Genomic DNA, 21333 nt, shown 5'->3' with positions numbered 1-21333 from the left:
TCTGACAGTGTTCCCCCGGATGAGACCAAAATAATACGTCTATAATATAATAGTAAATAAAATAGTACCAGCAGTACCCCCCCCCCCCTTGGAAAATTTTGTCTGAAAGAATGACTGATACAGAGTATCTTACAAATAGGTTTACACTATTTGAATGTTAATTCCTGAGAAGAACTAATTGTATTAATGATATACAGAGTAAAGGCCAATCTATGGACCTTTTTGCCAAAGCCAACAGTATATCAAATATTTACTATATATACAATGGCAGTAGCAGTAGCAACTTAACAGTAATTCTTCAAGGGAAGCAAAAAAAAAAAAAAATAATAAGGAGTAGATACAAATACATCTAAACAAAATAACGGAAAACTTATTCAATCATCCGGTAAACAGAGATGGTAATTGAAATATGCACATGAAAATGGAAAAGTGATCGGATATTGCCTACACAACTGCAAATTACTCTTTTTTTAAAATATAAATCAATTGTAAATATTTAATCTTATGCACAGGAACAAAGTATTTTATTACAAAGTCGCATAACTTTATTTGGGTTCATAAACTGCCTACAAAAGGAAGATCTCTTCTAATTCTTTTTTCGGTTGGCAAAGTTCCCAAAATAGCTGACACGTTCCTTCGTTGAATAGCTATACTAATTCGTTGTATTAGAAATGCTCTTGCTTGGGTATCTCCCGATTTTAGCGATATGCGTTGGCCAACTTCATTGATGAAATTTAGCCCTTCTTGTCCCCATGAACCACTTGATTCAATTGCTATTGTCACAAACCAATATTTGTCCAATAGATTGATGTATTTATTTCTTTTGTCGACCTCTCTTCGTGCTACTACGAGTCCTGCTCGAGTCAATGTATCTGAAATATTTGAGGGAACATAAGTATCTGCAGAGGTGAAATCCCACACAAGTGACTTCCCTTTTTTCCATGGCACTAACGTCATTCCGTCAGGCCGTTTTCCGTCATTGCGAGTGCATCCGTTTGTTCTCTCACTGATTGAACGCCTGCTGAAATGAGAGCTCTATTAGAATAATGTCATTTACACTGGTATGTCGTGAAATCCTGCCAGCACTGTTTTTACATGACAAGCCATGCAATCCTTTTCTATCTACATGGTCGTTACATGCGGAGCAACGGTGTGGCTCGCAGATGTCTACTCCTAAACGTAGAGCAGTGGCTACTCAAAAACTCTCGTTAGATAGATGTTATCCCAGAGGAGGTGAAGGTAAAGCTTGAAGCCATGTTCCGTTTTCAGGTGATGTGACAGCAAGAAGCCTGGCTTTATCTTCGAGGTTATCTATCAGTTGAACTTAGTAGTGAAGCTATATGATGCTTTATTATAGGTTCATCCCAGGCTGACTGGATATTTCTTCTTCCGAGTGCTGGGGGATCTAATCTTACTTAATCAGTCCATTTGGCCATGCAGTCCTGCACATCTTCATCCGTGTTTATATAGACTTCCCGCTTTAGCAGAGATCCTATTAATTGTTGAGAGCCATAGGTTGAAGCTATGAAAGATGGAATAGCAATATCTACGCCGCGACGTATGCCAAGACCTCCATTTCCAACTGGTAAAGAAGCTTGTAGCCATGCTTTGTCGTCTAAGGAACAGTTGAAAATTGATTCTAATCCAGTTTTTAATTTTTCATCGAACTTCTCTAGTAAGTCATTTTCTCGCCAACAAGGAGAACATCGGAGGAAGTACAATAACCTTGGAGTTGAAAGTGATGCTCGTAGTATATAATATGCAGAATGGGCTGAATCTTTGGCTAATCAGGAAAAAATTAAATCTAATTTGGAGATCTTTTCTGATAATATTTTGTTCCGTGCATCGGCCGAAATGGTAGCGCCTAACAATTCACCATTAGATGATGTTAGAAGCTGAATTCTTGGGCTGATTCATTAAAACTCTGATAGGATCATCTGTGGCGCCCAGAAAATTCACTTCGCATTTGAAATAATTCAAAAATAAGCCAATGGTTGATGCATTAGTTCGAATATTGTTTAATGTTATTAAGAAGTTATTTTTATATATATATAAAAAACCAACAACCACTGACAGTAATTCTCTTATTCTTCTTTTGTTCCACTAGTACAGAATAAAGAACACTTTTTGCTCCTTTAATATGTAACGATATCGTCATAGGCTTTGGGCATTCCCTTGAAGAACAAAAGATTTTGATACAGTTTTTCTCGTCTCTTTGATTTGATGGACTCACGTACTTTTGGTATAAATTCGACACGATACCAGCCTGTTAATGTAAGGCCACGTAGCAAATAATCAACAATCATTACCCCTTCAACTTTCCAGAAGACTGTACCTATCATCTACACAGCTGAAGTCTTGCATGAAATTACTCGTGTTTTCGTGTTGGTGACGATAGATGTTTCATACTGTGGAGTTCTTCTTGGTGTGAGGTTCAGCTGATGGATGCAGGTTACCCGCACTGTAACTATTCTGTACCAAAAGGCTTTAGGAAAGAGGAAAGATAAATTCTTAGCTTCAACTCTTACGCGGTGGCCAAGAACAGCTAGAATCACCTTCCAGAGACTTAAATATTCAGTTAAAATAGAATCGATGCTGTGATGAAATATGTCTATGTCAACAATGTTAATCGATATCTTACTCTTGTTCCAGCAGATCTCACAATGTGTGATTATTTCTGTTCCTTCAGTTGCCCTAGCCTCATTGAATGGTGTTTTTTTTTTTTTTAATTTAGTTATTAGAGTATTATATCTGCGCAAAGCATTCTGTTCAACGTAAATCCTTCTAAACTAAGAAAGGAAGACACTTGAATAAGGTGTAAAACTTTGTATTCATTTGCTTAAGTCATATGGGTAAGCTTCTGTTACAACAATATTGCAAGCTTATGAATATATTATTGTAATAATGGTAGTGTTTTCGCTGTTTTGTATGAAAGTTTAGAGATTTTTCCAACGCCAATGCCATATGAAACGTGGACCTATTTTTAGAGTGGAGTCCGATTTACTGCAGTGTGTTCCGTATTCTGTACCGGAAATAGAAGGCGGGACCACTTACTGCAAAGGAGCACACTGTAGGCACTAGATCAGAGTAGGTAGTTGGTGAACAACCTTTTTGATTTGCGGGCTACCTGTCATTACAGAAATCACTGATGGTCTACTTACTTTAATATGTACCAGCAATGACTAATTATAATGAACAGGAGGGTCATAACCTTGTTTACTATTAAGGTAGAGGGCGCAACGAAGAAAAAAATATTGCTGTTTTCTTTTTTCTTCCACTCTGCCCCGCACTCCATATGATGCATAATCAAGAATCTCATAGATTCACCATATTGACATAAAGGACAATGTGTTACCTCACAAAAAATACTAAATCTAAAAATAAACTTTACTAAAAAAAATAATGGGTAGAAAAATATTTTGTTTCATAGAAAGGAATAGGATTATCTTTCTTTTTCTTCCTTTCTTTTTTTTATGTAAATTTGTGTTGGATAACATCGTGTCCGTGGGTTTTCTCGGAGTAACTCCGTTTCCTCCCACTTTCTCACTCCACCAATTCTTCCATCATCATTCAGTTGATTTAATTATCGTCTCCCTTAGCCTAAAGAACATAATCGTGGGAGTTAAACCGAAATATTAAATTAATTTTTTTAAAATAGATACTTAAATTTAAAACATTTTATTACTCAAAACAGACATAAAATGATTGCAGAGTATAGAGGTTCCTATTTAAAGCGGTATTCATTAAAGCTGTACAACTCTAGTAATAGATTTTATACTGGTTACTGTTTAACAGGATTTATTCACTGAAATTACTCGCATTCGATAGTGTAAAAATGAAATGAAATCTTTAAATTTTACGTCCCACGCTTATGCCGGTTAGGCTAAAGGAGACGGTGATGATGAGAGATGACTGAAAGGGTGGAATGAAGAAGGTGGGAGGAAACGGGAGAACCCCGAGAAAACCCACGAGCACGGTTTGTCTACACGGCGCAAGCTGGGATCGAACCAGGGACCCCAAGCACCGGAGGTGAATGCTCTACCACTGAGCCACCGCGCCCCCTACATTGGATACTGTAAGAACAGACCATTCCGAGCTATCTCTCATAGTCTGCCGGTCGATGCGCTGGTCACTCTTGGTATAATATTAATGAGTACAAGAAAAAATACTAATTCAATATCTGAATAGATACAATAATAACGTATAAGATACAGTTACGATATTCAAAGTTCTGTGAAGCTTTACTTTAAAACAGTGATGGCAAATTTATAACACAGTGCGGGCTTGGCCAAATAAGAACCACATTTGGGGCCGTTTTCTTTCCATCCTCCCTGAAGTATGGTTCACTCAATGTGCGTAACTCATACATTTTATGAGTCTTCATTGGATTCTTTGTATACTGCATCTTGTTCCATGTGTCTAGGGTCAATTAGGACCTAAGCAACATATTACATTTTAAAGTATATGAAATTGCATTTTTTTAAAAAAAATCAGAGCAGCACCGACGAGTCTGCCTTGCAGAACGAGCTTGGTAACCAAACGACTAAAAAAATAAAAAAAAATAAAAAATAGTTTTACAGGTAAAAGTCAATCATACACATTTTCACTTTTATTCCAGACCCAGATGAAATATAGGGCTACTCGCGGGCCCCTATTTGACCATCACTGTTTTAAACTAAGGTAGATAGTATAGTATTATTCTTAGGATGGTCGTTTACCCCGATTTTATTCTTCGGAAATGTTATTTTAACAGAAAAACAATGGTTTTGCTTACCTTAAAAATTTCAGAGCATCCTCGTAGCCAATTGGCTGTGACGGGATTTTAGGTAAATTTGCTTCCTCAATGTTTATTCTATACGCTCCTTCTGGAAAGAAAAAACTGCAAAATTAACTCTAGTTTAATATAAATTAGAAAAATTATGATGTTTGACAGTCGAATAGGCGCTAGTATTAATACAATTTCTTGCAAAGTAAATTTTTAGACATACAGTTAAATTTAAGCTTACATATAAAAATTTAATATCTAATCAATTCTTATAACGTATCTAATCTAATTTATATCAACGCAGGATATGTCCTTAATCGTACGGAAAACAAGAGTTCGACAAAATGTAAAAGTTATATGATGAAGACGATCTGAGTGATATTATAATAATTTTAGACAGGATTTCTACTTGTGGAATCGAACCTTCAATTTTCTCAACATAAAATAACTCCAAAGGCAGCTTTGACTTAAGTCTTCATCTTGGCGAAATTAAAATACCGCTAATTTTAAAGTAATTATGTGGTATCTTCAAATAGATAAAATATAATCTAAATGTGGAACAAGAGCTCCTTAGACAATATTATTTTACATGAGAAACCGTTATCACGACTCACTTATCTGCTTTCGATTTCGAGCCATTTTGAAAATCGGCATTTATTTTCGCGTTTCTAAACAGCTGAAAACGGAAATCCGCTAGGTGACTTGTGATAACGGTACCTCACGCAAAATAATATTGTCTAGGGCGCTCTTGTTCCATATTTCAATTATCTTTTATCTATTTGAAGATATCACATAATTACTGTAAAATTAGCGGTATTTTAATTTCGCCGGGATGAAGACTCTTAACGTCCGAATACTGATGTTTTCAATGTCTGGATACGAATTTGTTCTTAAATAGTAAGATGTGCAGTTTAACTTAGTTATTTTATATTTTGAGTTCCCTACCACTAGAGAATGAGTGTGTAAACCATGGGGCTACATCTTAACGTGAGATTATAATCACTTATATTCCCGCTGGGAATCGAAACCAGGTCTCTCAGACCAAAGGCAAGGACGTCAATAGTTTTGTGACAAGCAAGTTTATGTAAGGTTTGAATTCATCTGTATGTTCGGTTTTTTTTTTTTTTTTAGTTATTTTCGTTTTCCTTATATTCTAAGTCAATGATTGTATGCATAATCAGCCTTTCATTACTATTATTGGCTACTATTGGCTGGTATTATATTGTAGAGCTCAAAGTTGAGTTAGGCTCACCGTACGAAGTGGATTTGAACAAGTAAATGGTGTATGTAAGTTCCTGAAATCGCTCCCTAAGTTTCATGAAATGATTATAGTTATCACGGGTCGACATTAAATGCATGACTTAAATATATAAAGAATAACGGCTTGTGTCCGTTACTGTATATAAAATGTAGAGGTTCTTGGCAGCTGGCAGGCATACATGTCGCTCGTCTTGTACTGTTAACAATCATTGTGCGGTGTTCTGGCCATATTATTCAAGATTGCTACTAAATATTTCGTACCTGGTATTTTGCATTATGTGCTTGTGGTTTCTGAATAGTTTCTATATCTGTAAACTCCGTCGTTAATGTGAATTTTGTCCGTATATGGAAAGAGTTATCATCGTCTGTCGAGAAAACCTGCCCTCTTCCGCCTATTGAACGTTCTCATACGAGGCGTGAAGTCGGTTATAGATAAAAAGATATATTAGTTTACTTCCACATTAAATTTACCGTTATTAAGTTTAGCTTAACTATGTAGTGTTAGTATATCGATTTATATTAGTATAAAAACAAGAATATACAATAAAGAAGATGGATCATATGCCTGTTTAGTGCAATTGATGTGAAACTTTGAAACAAGAGCCAAAGATTTAAACATGACCAAAATAATTCTTTTCAAATTGCAAGTTTCTAATCTTATCTAAACCAGGTTTTAATTAAAATTGCAATATTTTAACATATCACGCAAAATAGAGTTTATCAACTTTTCCAACGAGCATATGTATAAGTCCCGGGTTCGATTCCCGGCGAGGTCACTCGGTCGAAAAAGTGTAAAACGCTTTTTCAGGCCAACCACCCTGAATGAGGTTTCCCTGGGTTTTCCTCATTCACACCAGGCAAATGCCAGGGCGGTACCTAACTTATAGGTCCCAGGTCGCTTCCTTCCTTCCTCAATCCTTTTTTCCTTCTCTTTCCCCGGATTATGTGCTCGCCGAGGGACGTCATCCCTCAAAACTTGATGGGCTAAATAGCCTTAGATGCCGAAAGCCCAGAAATCTAAATCCTAAATTCTAAATCTCGAGCATATGTTTAAAATAAAATTGCATAAAAATAAAATTGTGCAAAAATAAAATTGTATAAAATAAAATATGTTACTTATGATGTATTAGCAGTAGTAATGTTAACCAGTCAAATACTTGCATGCTTTCGAACTCAGAAGATATGCTTACCAATGGATGGCCAATAAGGTGTTAAAGGGTCTCCTTGCCCCATGAAAATAGAACCACGCTGCATACCACTTCCTGGCAGCCATAATGTTTTGGGATAGATTGCCTCTGAGTTTAATCCTTCGAGAGCAACATCAGCTGGGTCACTATAAAATATCACCCCCTTGGCTCCTCTTTCATAAGCATTCTGCACCTACCAATACAGATATATACACAACGTTCGAAAGAAAAATCTTCTTTAATAGTTGAACATAGTGTAGGACACTGAATCAAATAACGGAGTCGAACAATAAACAGAATCAAAAGATTAGACTAGCAGTAATGTGAAAAGACCTAGGCTTTCAAATATTAATTATTGATATTATTTCTCCATTAATATATACCGTAATTAATTAACTATAACATAGATGAAACATAATATTGCCGAAATGTTCTTGCAATATTTCAGTGACTTCACAACTATGACTTTTAAAATATATAACAAACATTGTGTTGTAGAAATCTCCTAGACAAACATTATATTTGACTTAAATTTTCGATATTAATATAAACATTGTACACTAAAGAATGAAACAGCGAGTATGCACCACTTACAAAGTAATTAAGACCAACTATAGAGTTTAGAGGAATAAATATATGAACTAAAAAAATACTAAAATCTGAGCAGGTGCGTAGTTACATTTTGGCTTTCATTTTGGTAACACTGAAAGAATACCTAGTCTAGAAATATTCATGATTGCACATGATTGCAGAAACACAAAATGCCTGCCTGCCAAAATGTGGAAAGGTAGTTTCAAAATACATGATATTGTTAATGTGGTATAAATGTAATTTGCAGGTCGAATTACGTCCAGGAACAAAGTTTGAATCTTAAACATTTTTTAAAAAGATATATTTATCGTATTCTTGGATGCAATTGATACAAATAAAATTTCTGCTAAGTATCGAAAACAACTGTATTCGGGGATTAATTTCTTTTCGTTGCAAATATGTGTCTTTAATTTTATCTGTCTTAATTTTCTAGTTTAACGTCCTATGATTATTACCCTTAGGCTAAAGGAGACGAATGGTTAAGGAAAATTAATGGAAACGGATTATTAACGAAATAATTTGTGGAATGAGAATGTGGGAGCAAAGGGAGAATCTCAAGAAAACATACGGACACAATTTTGTCACCCCCAGACTTACATACCCTGGGATCGAACCAAGGACCCCTCGTACCAGAAATGAGCGCTCACATACCGAACCAGTGTGCTTCTGTGACCTGAACAACCAGTTTAAAGGAAAGAATTTGATTTAATAGCTTCGATTTCAAATATTAACTGGAGATATAGTGGCTCAATAGTAAAGTTATTAAGTACTGTTTGACACTAGGACGAACAATATCGTCTGTGGAACATTTCTCGGAGCTTCTTTTATTTCTTCGCACTTTCATATTTTATGAATTGTTTCCTCATCATCCACCTGCATTTACCACCTGTCTCTGTTAGAATTCAGAGCATAACAGCGGAATGCTAATCTAAATGTTTGATTTATTTCCAAATGCTGTTTTAACCCTTTTGCATGTACGAATGATGGAAATACTAGAGAAATCATTTCATCAAACAGTTTGAATGCTAGTATAAAAATAGGCAAGCATAAGCACTAATTCAAGTAATTCAAATTTATAATTGATTACAGTGTATTATAGATAATAATATTTAAGTGCATATTTTATTAATATAGATTCAAATCAATAGTATATTGCTCACATAGTATCAAATTAATGGAGAAAGTACATATATTAAGTACATATATGTGGACGCAAAATGTTTATCATTGTGTGAAATTATCATGATTTGTTTTTTAAAAAAATGCGTCCCCCTCCAATTGAGAAGCTGTGTAAATAAGATAGCGTTTAATTGAACCTCGTGGAAAGATTAGTAACCATTGATATTGATTTGTATTATTAGACTAACGTCAGTATATGGAGAGTTATTACGCTAAGTAAAAACATTAATGTATATATGTGTAATGTGCTTTGGCTAGACAAATGGAGTTTCATTGTTGTTTGCAAATTGTCTGTTTAATCTCATTTATCATATATTTCGGTTAATATCTAGAACCTGAGTATTGTAGGTGATCATAGATGCTCGTACAATTACGTACAGCGCAAAGAAAAGTCAATAAATCTTAAAATTTAAAAAGTATGTATTAAGTACATTGTCATCTACTTTACCTATTTAGACATTATTTCTCTGTCAACGTGGTGAATTAAGTTTTCTTTATTTCAATTTATTGCACACTACTGGAGGGAAAATATTGAGTTATAAGCAGTATGACTGCCATTATTATGAAAAATCATACAGCAATAGACATATGCTAATTAATAATATGCATTTTTCATATTCAGTACATAAATAAACTATTTCAAAGGAATAAAACTATCGATTGCATCAGATTGGCAATAAACAACATACATTTTAGCGCCCATAAAATGAGTTTTTATTGATTTTTCTCAAAATCTACGCATGAGAGTTCATTTTGAAGCATGTTATTTTGCCTTGCTTGATGTTACCTATCGACTGTTATATACGTATCTCATCTTTGGACAATGTTTCACTTTAATAGAAATTGAAGTTGTAGAGTTAATTATAATTTTGTGCTTTTTCTAATTAACCATACCATGTTCTGTCGTCTTGCTAGCATCATAATAAAGAGGTTGGTAAGGGTATATTTCAGCATCAATTTCACCTTAGTAAGTAGCCCAATACTTTTACAGCATCAATTTCATCTTAATAAGTAGCGTAATACTTTTACAGCATCAATTTCACCTTAATAAGTAGCGCAATACATTTACAGCATCAATTTCACCTTAGTAAGTAGCCCAATACTTTTACAGCATCAATTTCAACTTAATAAGTAGCGCAATATATTTACAGCATCAATTTCACCTTAATAAGTAGCGCAATACATTTACAGCATCAATATCACCTTAATAAGTAGCGCAATACATTTACAGCATCAATTTCACCTTAGTAAGTAGCCCAATACTTTTACAGCATCAATTTCAACTTAATAAGTAGCGCAATACATTTACAGCATCAATTTCACCTTAATAAGTAGCGCAATACATTTACAGCATCAATTTCACCTTAATAAGTAGCGTAATACATTTACAGCATCAATTCACTTTAGTAATTTCACCTTCCTAGCCGCAATGGTTTAGTGGTAGAGCATTCACCTCTAGTGCATAGGGTTCTTGGTTTGATCTCAACTCGAGCATTGTAGTGGACAAACATCGTTTGCGTGGGTTTTCTCGAGATTCTTCTGCTTTATTCCACTTTCTTCATTCCACCACTTCATTCATTTCTCATCATCACCGTCTCCTTTACCCTAACTGGCATAACAGTGCAACGTGAAACAAAGATTTCATTTCATTTCCTTTGTGGTAATAAAGAAGACGAAGTTAATGAAGATTATAAAATAGAAAACTTACGGAAGAATAAAGAAATTAACATTTACGAAAGAATTTTAAAATTTACAAGAAACTTTACAACGGTATGTTGTATGTTGTATATTTCATTATTATGTTGTACTATTATCTATCTGTACTGATCTTAGGAATAACATCAGAGGTGCAATAACGGAGCAGATTTTGTAGAAAGGCAGAAAAGGAAATTGTAATGAGTATTATTGTTCCTTAGTTACGGTATTGAATTAAATAAATACAAGGATGATAGATTGAAGATTAGGAAGTTCTCAGAACAATTGATGTTAAAGGAATTATAAGTTTGTATCCTGAACACTAAGCGAAGGTAAAAATAAATAATATTTACGTTTTAATGTTCTTTTATATATATTGTGGCTCAAGTGATATTTATTAAGAACCACGGGAAAGGAACAAAATATAAGATTATTGTTCCAACTTGCCTTGGAATAAAAAAGAAAGTTTCCAAGTTATGAAGGAATAAAGAAATCTACAGACTTGCGCGATAATAAAGAAATTTATGTGGGAATAAAGAAATTTAACAACTTACGTGGAATAAAGAAATTTACAAATTTATATCGGAATAAAGAAATTTAACAACTTACGTGGAATAAAGAAATTTACAAATTTATATCGGAATAAAGAAATTTAGAAACTTTCGAAGGAGTAAAGAAGTTAGAAACTTACATACAATAAAGAAATTTACAAATTTACGAGATAATAGAAAAATTTACAACCTCAGTGCAAATAAAGAAATTTTGGGAAGGAAGAAATTTACGAACACCCTTACATACAACTGAAAAACACTAACATTCTTTCAGCTTAGCTGTAGTTGAAAAGAAACATTTGTAAGCATGTAGGCAACGTGTGTGACTTTCACTTTTCAGACTTCTAGAGATTGTATGTTGCTAGTAGTGTCAAGGTGTACTGTTAGTTCTCAATTAAATATGTCCCAATTTGAAACGTAAGTCCAGACAAAATGTAAACTTCTACCTTAGTCTGTGAATTGTGTAAAAATTAATAAAAAACAGAACAAACTAAAATTATGTGGCTTGGAACTGAAGATGTTAAAATGTATGCTAAACACGACTACATTCTCACCAAACTTGCTACTGATACAAATGATACGATGAAACAGTTTGTCCTTTGAGTACTATACCTTATTTCCACGATAAATTCGTCCATAGCGACAAAGGCATATCTTCCCACTGACGTTGACGCCCAACTCGTCCAATTGGTTGAAGTCTTCTACACGTGCGTAATTCACATACACCAATTGCCCCACAACAGTTCCTAGTTTCAAAATCAAATTTTCGTATGAAATTTTGTCATTATTATCAAATGGACAAAAGAAAGAAGAAGAGATTAATCTTGGATTTACATATTTGTTTTATGAATATGTTGAATATACTGTATACGAAACTTATGGGCAAGCGTGTTATACCAAGAACATAACCATAGTGGCACAAAAGATAATTTACTATTATTACTTGCAATAAAAGACGTAATAGCTATATAGGAGAACATACATTTCATTTACATACCCTTATTTACATACCCTCATTTACATAAGAGTATAGAGCTTTTTAAAGTCCAGTAAATGACCATGATTTTTTATACAAGACTGGATATGTGTGGCTTTTGTATCTTCTGTGATGAAATACCTAATTAAATTATGAAGATCCATACCTTAATTTTTTGTCACCATGGAGACAAATGAATGAGAAAAGAAATAATTTAACATTACACTAATTATGAGCTTTAATATTTTATCAATGAAATATTATTGGTTATATTCACCGTTCGACGTACGTGCATATGTTCCGTGTAATATTGACGAAATGATGCACGTTCTGCCATCTGTTGTTTTCCCTCATGAACGAAAACGCATGTCACTCAAGAGCAGACAGCAATATGCTGCCATCTGTTGGTTCCCTTCTTATTACATGAAATTATGTTCAAGTTTTTGTGACACTGCCAAAATTGTTGCTTTGCTGATTTAAAATTACCGCTTCTCGCAGCGGCTGATGTGTATTTAACTCCCGGCTTAAGGGGTTAAAACGCAGTTTACGGTCGTAAATTTATCCAAAGAATTTTGACACCTAACAATGACTAAAATATATTTTGGACATTATGATGATTGCAAAATACTAATTCTATTTTGTTTTGGACACCGCGTAATAAAGGCGCAAGTGACAGAAATAGATACAGAAACTGTAAATGTAATAATGGTACCTAAATTAAGCAAAATGTTATATTTAATGACATACAATTTAGCTCCTGGCTAGCACGTGTTCTTTATAAGAAGTTTAGTTAGCCAAAAACTTTCCTTGTGTCCAGGGACGTACGCAGGGGGTGGGTCCTGGGGGTCCGGCCCCTCCCCGAAATTTCTACTTTTGTGTAAATTTAGCCTAATTTTAGGGGCAATTTTAGGAATTTTAATATAAAATACCCTCATATTGAGTTTGGACCCCTCCCGAAATAAATTCCTGTGTACGCTACTACGTGTGTACGTCTAAGAGACTCAAAATCCCAAGAACTGCTTGATGGATCAGTATCAATTTTGGCTATAATGTAGAGCAGCGTTTCCCAACCGGTGTGCCGCGGCACACTGGTGTGTCGCCAAAGGACCGCTGGTATGCCACGAGCAAATCGAAACAAAATTATTAAATCCATAGCAACCAAATTGCAAGACAGAAAAAAAATGAACATTTTTGTATTTCACACTATGAATTTCTACCATGGAAAAAAATTACTGTAATTGTAATATATTATTCTACATCTATTACTGTGTAGCAGACAGTATTTCGTCTCGTACACATTTTCACGGTTAGCTGCTATCTTACGCTTCAATTGAGAGCCACACTAACACCGAGAAATGGAAGCACTTGTACGGTACGCGTCAAGTGAACGTTCGTAGAACACTCATTAGCACGTGAATGACAGAACAACACTTTGTTCAACAGGTGTGTTTTGACTTCGACGCATCGTAAGCTGTGTGATTGCAATAATATATACCGGTTTTGGTTAAAACAGCAAAGTTAAAAGTACAAGACATTTGTTTTTTCGTTCGTTATTTAGTGATCTTCGTTCTTAGTGAAAGGCTGGAAGTTTTCGAAAAAGAAGGCGTATTTTTAAAAAATTGAGTCCTGTATTTCATTGCAATTGTTTTCTATTTTAAAATTAGAATAAAAAAATAACCATAATGAATTATCGTAAGGAAAAACCAGTGATCGAGCTTTCATCTATGAGAAGGAGATCAGTAATCACAGAAAAAAATACCATGATATTTTATATTTGCAAATAATAATAATATCTACGAGTGTGCCGCGAGAATTCAAGTTACACCCGTAGTGTGCCGCAAGTTGAATAAGGTTGGGAAACGCTGATGTAGAGGGTCGAAAGTTAACTATCGAGTTTGTTCACGGAGGTGGTCCATTCAATTCCCTCAAGCCATGGATAATCAAAATTACTTCCACATATTCCTATGGGAATATTTATGTGGGTTAGTATAATGCTCTGGGTGAAAAATACTAATATTAATATGTCCGTGGAATACAACGCTAAAATGAAACTACTTAAATATATTTCTTTTTCTACTGGACAAGATGCTATATTTAAGCCTAGACTGTTAAAAATTTAGCTTTTTATGGAGTTTGGCTTACCAAAAGCCAAACCAAGCTCATTGGCGTGGTGTACATTGGAACACTGTTACTTGGTCGTTAGTAATGTGACGTCGCACTTATCCTCAAGAGGTTCTTCCTGGTTTTCACCAACAGAATAACCTGTGTGTGCCCCACACTTCTAAATCAACATTGTGAAATGTATTTCTCCAACTATGAGTAGGTTTAAATTTGGAAGTGCCCTAACCATTCAGTTGCACGGAAGAACTTATTAAAATATTCTTGTAGTCAGTTACATAAATTTTTAATTTATCCGTTCTTGGCTTGACAAAGGCGAAAGTCAGAAAAGAATAATTTCACCCATACCTCACACATACTCTATGGTTTATTCATATGAAGTAGTGTTGGGAAGTAACGTAACGCAAGTAACGCGTTACTCGTAACGCGTTACTTTTTAAGTAACGTTTCCTAGTAACGCGTTACATTTTTCCAAAGTAACTGTAACGGTAACGCGTTACAAATTTTTAAGTAACGTGCCTAGTTTGTGTTACTTTTTTCGCGTTACATTTGGGATGAGTAACTACAATATATGTATATATTTTTTCGGAAACAAATGTTTTTCCTGTAAGTGAATTTCTCAGAATGAAACAATCGAGCATGAACTACGCATGTCAGTGACCGATAATCACAGACACACAGAGAAACAGATAAATTTGTAGTGCCACTTGCTTTTTTTTGAAGATGAGGACAGCCTTTGGGAAATCACGTGTACTGATTGCAAGCACCTGGAAGATTTTGAGGTAGATTTTGACAGCTCCAAATCAATGCATTCGGTGAGGGAACTAGGAGTGCAATGATACCGGTAGTCTATTTTACTTTAATTGGTGTTGTTTTTATAAAGATGGAAAACGAAAATATTTTACTGTTCGAACATTTGAAAGAACACTTTTTTCTTAAGAGCTGAGAATGATGGTGGACAGAATTTAAAAGTAAAGTGTCTGAAGTGCCCCGGCGGAAAATATTTATCAACAACTAGGGTGCCATAATTAACGATTTACAGTAAGGGGTTAATATGAATAAACTGTTTTGATGAGCAGACCTACTTTATTACTAGACAATAGTTTGCTGATGATATGTAATATTGGAGCTCTTTCAGATCAGTTTGCTTATCCTAGAGTCCCGTTGATTATAGAGTAGTGTAATGTTTCTCTATATTCTTTATTTTTAATTTTACATAACAACATTGTTATTATTATATAATTAGTTTAGCAGAATAATTATAAGCAACCATTTTTTCTAACGCATAGGGATGAGCACGAGTCAAGCTAAAGCTCGACTCGACTCGAATTCAAATCGAGTTTCGAATCAAGTCTAGGGTAATATCCTCGAGTCGAGTTCCGAGACGATTCAGTTTTTCGCGTCGAGTTTCGAGCCCAGTCGAGTTTGATAAATGGCTCGTTCGTTTTAAGACGTCTTGAAATCATGGCCTGATTACACTGGAAAACGAAAGCCATGAGAAATGTAAGCTAAACAGTAATATGGAATACTTTTAGTGTTGTTCACGAGATGGGACACTACTTGCATCTCGTCTCGTCTCGATAACGAGACCACAAGATATTTTTTTATAACAAGCTCGGCTCGGTTTGGCAGGGATGAGCCATTTGCTCGGTTCGGCTCAATGAGCCGAGGGCACTAGCCGAGTCAGTTGGGTGAGCTGTTGGCTCGGCTTACTTCTCGGTTCTGGTCGATAGTGAATGAACTGTGAGCCAAGCTGCTCGAGTCGTTGACAATTCTAAACCCGGGCCGAGCAGTTTTGAAGATATTTGGCCAGTGCCCTATAAGTTTTAACAGTATTCGGCTCGAGCCCGAATACTCAACCTAGACCCTCAACCCAAATTCAGAAGCTCGTGAACAATGTCCTTGACTCCTAGACTTCACGACTACCGAGGTTGGCAATCAACTATCTTTTTAGTATTTAAATACAAACCGCCTACCTTGCTTTTTATATACAGTATAATAATAATAATAATAATAATAATAATAATAATAATAATAATAATAATAATAATAATAATAATAATAATAATAATAATAATAATAATAGCGGTAGTAATAGTAGTACGGAAAATTGAAGTTATATTTTTTTCACATTTTTAAAGTTTCGGACGTAAAAGTAACGCGTTAGTAACGCGTTACATTTTAAGAGAAAGTAAAGTAACTTGTAAGGCGTTACATTTTTACAAGTAACTTACCCAACACTGATATGAAGTATCAAAGTTAAACTATAAGCACATGTAGTTGTATATACGATGTGAAACCTCTGTATTTATTAAGTCATGCAGTTTGTTTCTTACGTTACCAAGATGCTAGTTTTCTTTGCAGTTTTTTTTTTTTTTTGCCAAAATATGTTGGTAAGTAATGCGATATCTCAAATTGTAATTTTTTTTAAAAAAGTAGTCTTTATTGAACCCAAAGATTTCGGAAATTAATCATGAAAATAATGAATATCCATACATAAAATAGTAGCGTTCACATCTTAAACCAGTATCGCTATATGCATATATACTGTAGTTTCCAAAAGTTACCTTTCGGGGAATATCCATTAAATGCATGGACGAAGCTCTGATCCAAATCTTTGGCGAAAAGATCTTTCTCAACATGAGATGTTTCAAACACAATTTTCCCTTGTTCATTCAGTAACATCACCTGCAAACAAACATTGTGAAATCTGACTTTATAAAGTACCTAAACAACTTTAAAAATTACATGACAGTAGAGTGACAATTTCGTACAAGTTAAACCAAAAAGTAGACAGGTATACTCGAAGAAATAGATATTTTCACTTTAGTTTAAGTATATTTGCTGAGAATAGTAAATCTACTCCTGGCATAACCGCCGGTGGAAATTCGTTTCTTACATAGTCGTCTTTGATATGCACTCACTTATTTTAACCCTAGTATAACATTTTAATGGATTCACACTTGTAGCATTACATTTGTAAACAAGAAATACTGGTTTCCTACTTTCTGAGAAATTCTTCCAACAATGGAATTTAATACCCTACGCAATCCTTTTTATATGCACTTACCAACTTTAACCGTAAAATTACCGTTATTATGACGGACTATTGTTAATCAGTAATATTTAATCCACTCTACTAAACTACTCTAACTTACTCTATAATCCTATTTAACATACGCTATCTCACTAACCTAATCTACTCTATTAACCTAACCTAATGTACTTTACTAATCCAACCTAGTCTTCCCTATTCTACTTAAGTAACTTACCCTACTAACAACTTAAACTATTCTACTGACCTAAATTTATATGTATTACTAACCTAACACCCTACTCTATTAACCCAACTTAAAACCATAAAAGTGAATTCTTTTTTGACTACCTATTCTCAATCTAATTATATCATGAGGGACGTCCTAGAGGGTATGGTGGCGGGAAAGAGAGGGAGGGGGCGAAGGAGACTACAATTAATGGATGATATTAAAACAGAAAGATCATACGCGAAGACGAAAAGGTTAGCGAAGGACCGTGGAGCATGGAAGCTTCTCAGCTGCGGCAAGTGACCTGCCAATAAAGGCAGAATACCTATGATGATGATTCTCAATCTCACTTAACCCTTTCCGGATCCTGGCTTTTTGGGCTATTTTTTAGACTTTCAGTCAAGCAGCTACTGTATCGTCACTATTTATCCTAGGATCATGGTTCATACCTCATTCTCTTCAGAATAGAGCTGGCTTTCGAGTGGTACCACTTGCATTCTCATACCATATACCAGAAGCGGGGAAAAAATGTCAAAGTGAAAATTTCGGAGGGAAATTTTTTTTCTCGAACTTTGGCCCCCTTGGACCCCTCCTGTGTGATCGTAGCCATCAAAAAAAATCTGATAAATAGTACTTGGTATACTAAATGTGTGTGCCAAATTTCAAGTTTCTATCTTGAATAGTAAGGGCGGGATAATTTTTATCAAAAATTCCTACAATGCCCCAAAGTACCATAAAACACTATGATCTCAGGGGGAAAAAAATCCTGAGACATCCCTAATTACCCTAGGACTATAATCCGCCAATCATTCTCTTCAGAATAAAACTCTTTCAGGCGGTACCATTCACATGTCTCCACCATGTATCTAAGGCGGGAAATTCCTGAAAAAGGGATTTTTGGGGGCAAATTTTCCTTTTTTCAACTTTTGTTCCTCTGGACCCCCCTGTTTTTACGCAGAAATCGGAAAAAAACTTCTGGTAAATACTACTCGGTGGACTGAATGTTTGTGCAAAATTTCAATCTTCTACGTGAAAAAATAGGCCCGCCAGAAAAAATTTCCCTACCATGCCCCACTTTTACCCTATACAGAAGTATATTTGGATAAAAATTCACTGAGACGGCCCTAATTACCCTAGAATAATAATTCGACCGTTGTTCTCTTCAGAATGGAACTGCCTTTCAGACGGTATGACTCACGTGGTCCTATCATGTATGTAAGGCGGGAAAATGACGAAAAAAGGGATTTTTGGGGTAAAAAATCCCTATTTTTACTCCTTTGCCCCTCTGGTTCCCCCCTGTTTTAGCACTGACATCGGAACAAAAAATCTGGTAAATACTACTCGGTGAACTGAATGTTTGTGCAAAATTTCAATCTTCTACGTGAAAAAATAGGCCCGCCAGAAAAATTTCCCTACCATGCCCCACTTTTACCCTATACAGAAGTATATTTGGATAAAAATTCCCTGAGACATCCCTAAGTAACCTAGGATAATAATTCGACCGTCGTTCTCTTCAGAATGGAACTGCCTTTCAGACGGTATGACTCACGTGGTCCTACCATGTATGTAAGGAGGGAAAATGACGAAAAACGGGATTTTTGGGGTAAAAAATCCATATTTTTACCCCTTTTCCCCTCTGGTTCCCCCCCCCTGTTTTAGCACTGACATCGGAACAAAAAATCTGGTAAATACTACTCCATGGACTGAATGTTTGTGCAAAATTTCAATCTTCTACGTAGAAAAATAAGCCCGCCAAAAAATATTGAACATACGCTTAGAAAATGAGAAAAGAAATTTTTGACTTATGACGTCATCACCTCCTATGTCTGGACGCAGAACGGTCTGAAACCATACGTAATGTCTTCTGCAAGGCCTCTGGACTTGGAAAACAAACAAAAAAAAAAACCGGACGAAAAAGCTCAAATAGAAGAGAAATAACGCAATGTACCATGAAAAGTGCATATGGTACAAATTGTACCATAGGATCCCGAAGATATTACAGAAGAGTGGACACACAATAGGATCTGAAACTTTCAATATATAAAAATAGTGATGTATTGAAGATCTTAACTGGGGTGTGTACGAAGCTCTTAGGGTTTCATTTTAAAAGCGATTTGTGTCCCATTATTTTCTCGTATCTATATGTTAAAGACTTTTTTGCTGCCAACCCTAATTTGCCTCTGAATGAGAAAAATTGATCGACGAACTCGGTATTATCATGCTGTTCTATGAAGGTTGAAAAATGATTCGAGACAGGAAAATTGAAACGGGAAAAATGGAAAAGGAAAATTTCTCCAGAACCATGCCCTAACACAATACATACAGTTATTCTTCCTTATAACTGATCGGGGGTTATTTTGTCTTGTCTTGTCTTCTTCACCGTAACTGGTGTTGGTTGATCTGAAGATCTAGATGCACCCCTGAAATACTGTGCAACAAATGTGCTTACTGCTTGATGTTATTACTGATTTTATTAAGAATGATTGATGTAATAATTTTATTTTTTTTTAACTTTTTTTTTTATAGATTAATTCCTGTGTTCTGTAGAAATTAAATCATAGCTAGTATGGCCTTCCAGTTTTTTGATCCGAGAATACTTTTGTATGAGAAAGGTGAGTGACCCAGATGAAGATATAATTTGTTCAGTAGAGTTGGTCTTATATTCTGAAAGGATTCACATTCAAATATGTGATTTAAGGTTCCAATCCCCTTGTCACACCAACAATGATATGTCAATTTTTTCCTAATTTGATATAATTTAGTAGGAATCAAGGCAGTGCTAAATATGAGTCGATAATAAATTATACCTTCTCTTCTTGACCATAGTATTAGGTTTTTTAAATTATTATAGTTGTTGATTTTATTAATTTCCCAGTATAATTTTCCAGCTTTTGATTCAGTATTGGATGACCACTTACGAGATTCTTCTGTGATATATTTATTTATCAGATATTTGAAAGTAACTGGAGCCAACTTAATGTTTGAGATCTTTCCTTCTTTACAAGCTCGTTTAGCAGCTGAGTCAATAATGTTTAGATTATTATCTATGTCTTCGTGAGCTTTTACTGAAAATGAATGTTATCTTGAACTCATTTGTGACCATGGTTGAGTATAAAGATTTAATGTTTAAAATTGTCCACGATGTGTATTTATTCCAATGGGTGGCTTGTAAAGATAATAACACACTTAAAGAGTCTGTGCATATAGGCAAGTTTTTGATATTGTTTCTTTTGATGTAAAGTAGCGCTTGACGTATTGCGAATGCTTCTCCTTCGTATATGGATGTAAACGTTGGTAGTTTAAATTTTTCCAAGATTTTTTGTTCAGGAATGTAAAAAGCCGCTCCAACATGTAAGTTCGGATATTTTGATGCGTCCGTATAAATTAATAGCGAATTCTTATCTATAGAATTCAAAGTATTTTTCCAAATATTTTTATATATAGATTTTCTAAAGTCTGGATGGTGAATTTTTAAGAAGTTAGGAATTTTAGGTGTTATTATAGTTAAGTTAGTCTGATAATTCCAAACATAACAACTGATTGCTGGAACCTTATGAATGTAACTGCCTATGAATTTTAAATTGCAATATGCTTGAAAAAACCAGTTTTTTTTCTTTTTGTAAGGGATATTCCTTTTCCTCAAAAGAATATCTAAGTCCTGGAGTTTTTTAATTATTGGTGAACATGATTTTCCCATTGTGTTTAAAATAAAGTGAAGTGCTTTTTCCATTATAAGTAGATTCAAAGG

General features: G+C 34.8%; 1 protein-coding gene across 1 annotated transcript in view; it reads right to left on the bottom strand.

The window, feature by feature from the left end:
- LOC145695208 (glutamate carboxypeptidase 2-like) overlaps positions 1-21333 on the bottom strand; it is a 120003-nt gene that overhangs the window by 53415 nt on the left and 45255 nt on the right. Inside the window, exons 4-7 of the mRNA XM_081772194.1 lie at positions 16890-17010; positions 11841-11974; positions 7216-7405; positions 4775-4865 (exon numbers count right to left, since the gene is read on the bottom strand). Of these exons, the coding sequence (XP_081628320.1) occupies positions 4775-4865; positions 7216-7405; positions 11841-11974; positions 16890-17010 (536 nt within the window). The remainder of the gene's footprint in view (positions 1-4774; positions 4866-7215; positions 7406-11840; positions 11975-16889; positions 17011-21333) is intronic.

Source organism: Thermobia domestica, chromosome 9 (assembly GCF_964235325.1).
Source record: "Thermobia domestica chromosome 9, izTheDome1.hap1.1, whole genome shotgun sequence".
Lineage (NCBI taxonomy): Eukaryota > Metazoa > Arthropoda > Insecta > Zygentoma > Lepismatidae > Thermobia > Thermobia domestica.
The sequence above is the reverse complement of the archived record's forward strand: the minus strand, read 5'-3'. Positions and strand labels throughout refer to the sequence as shown.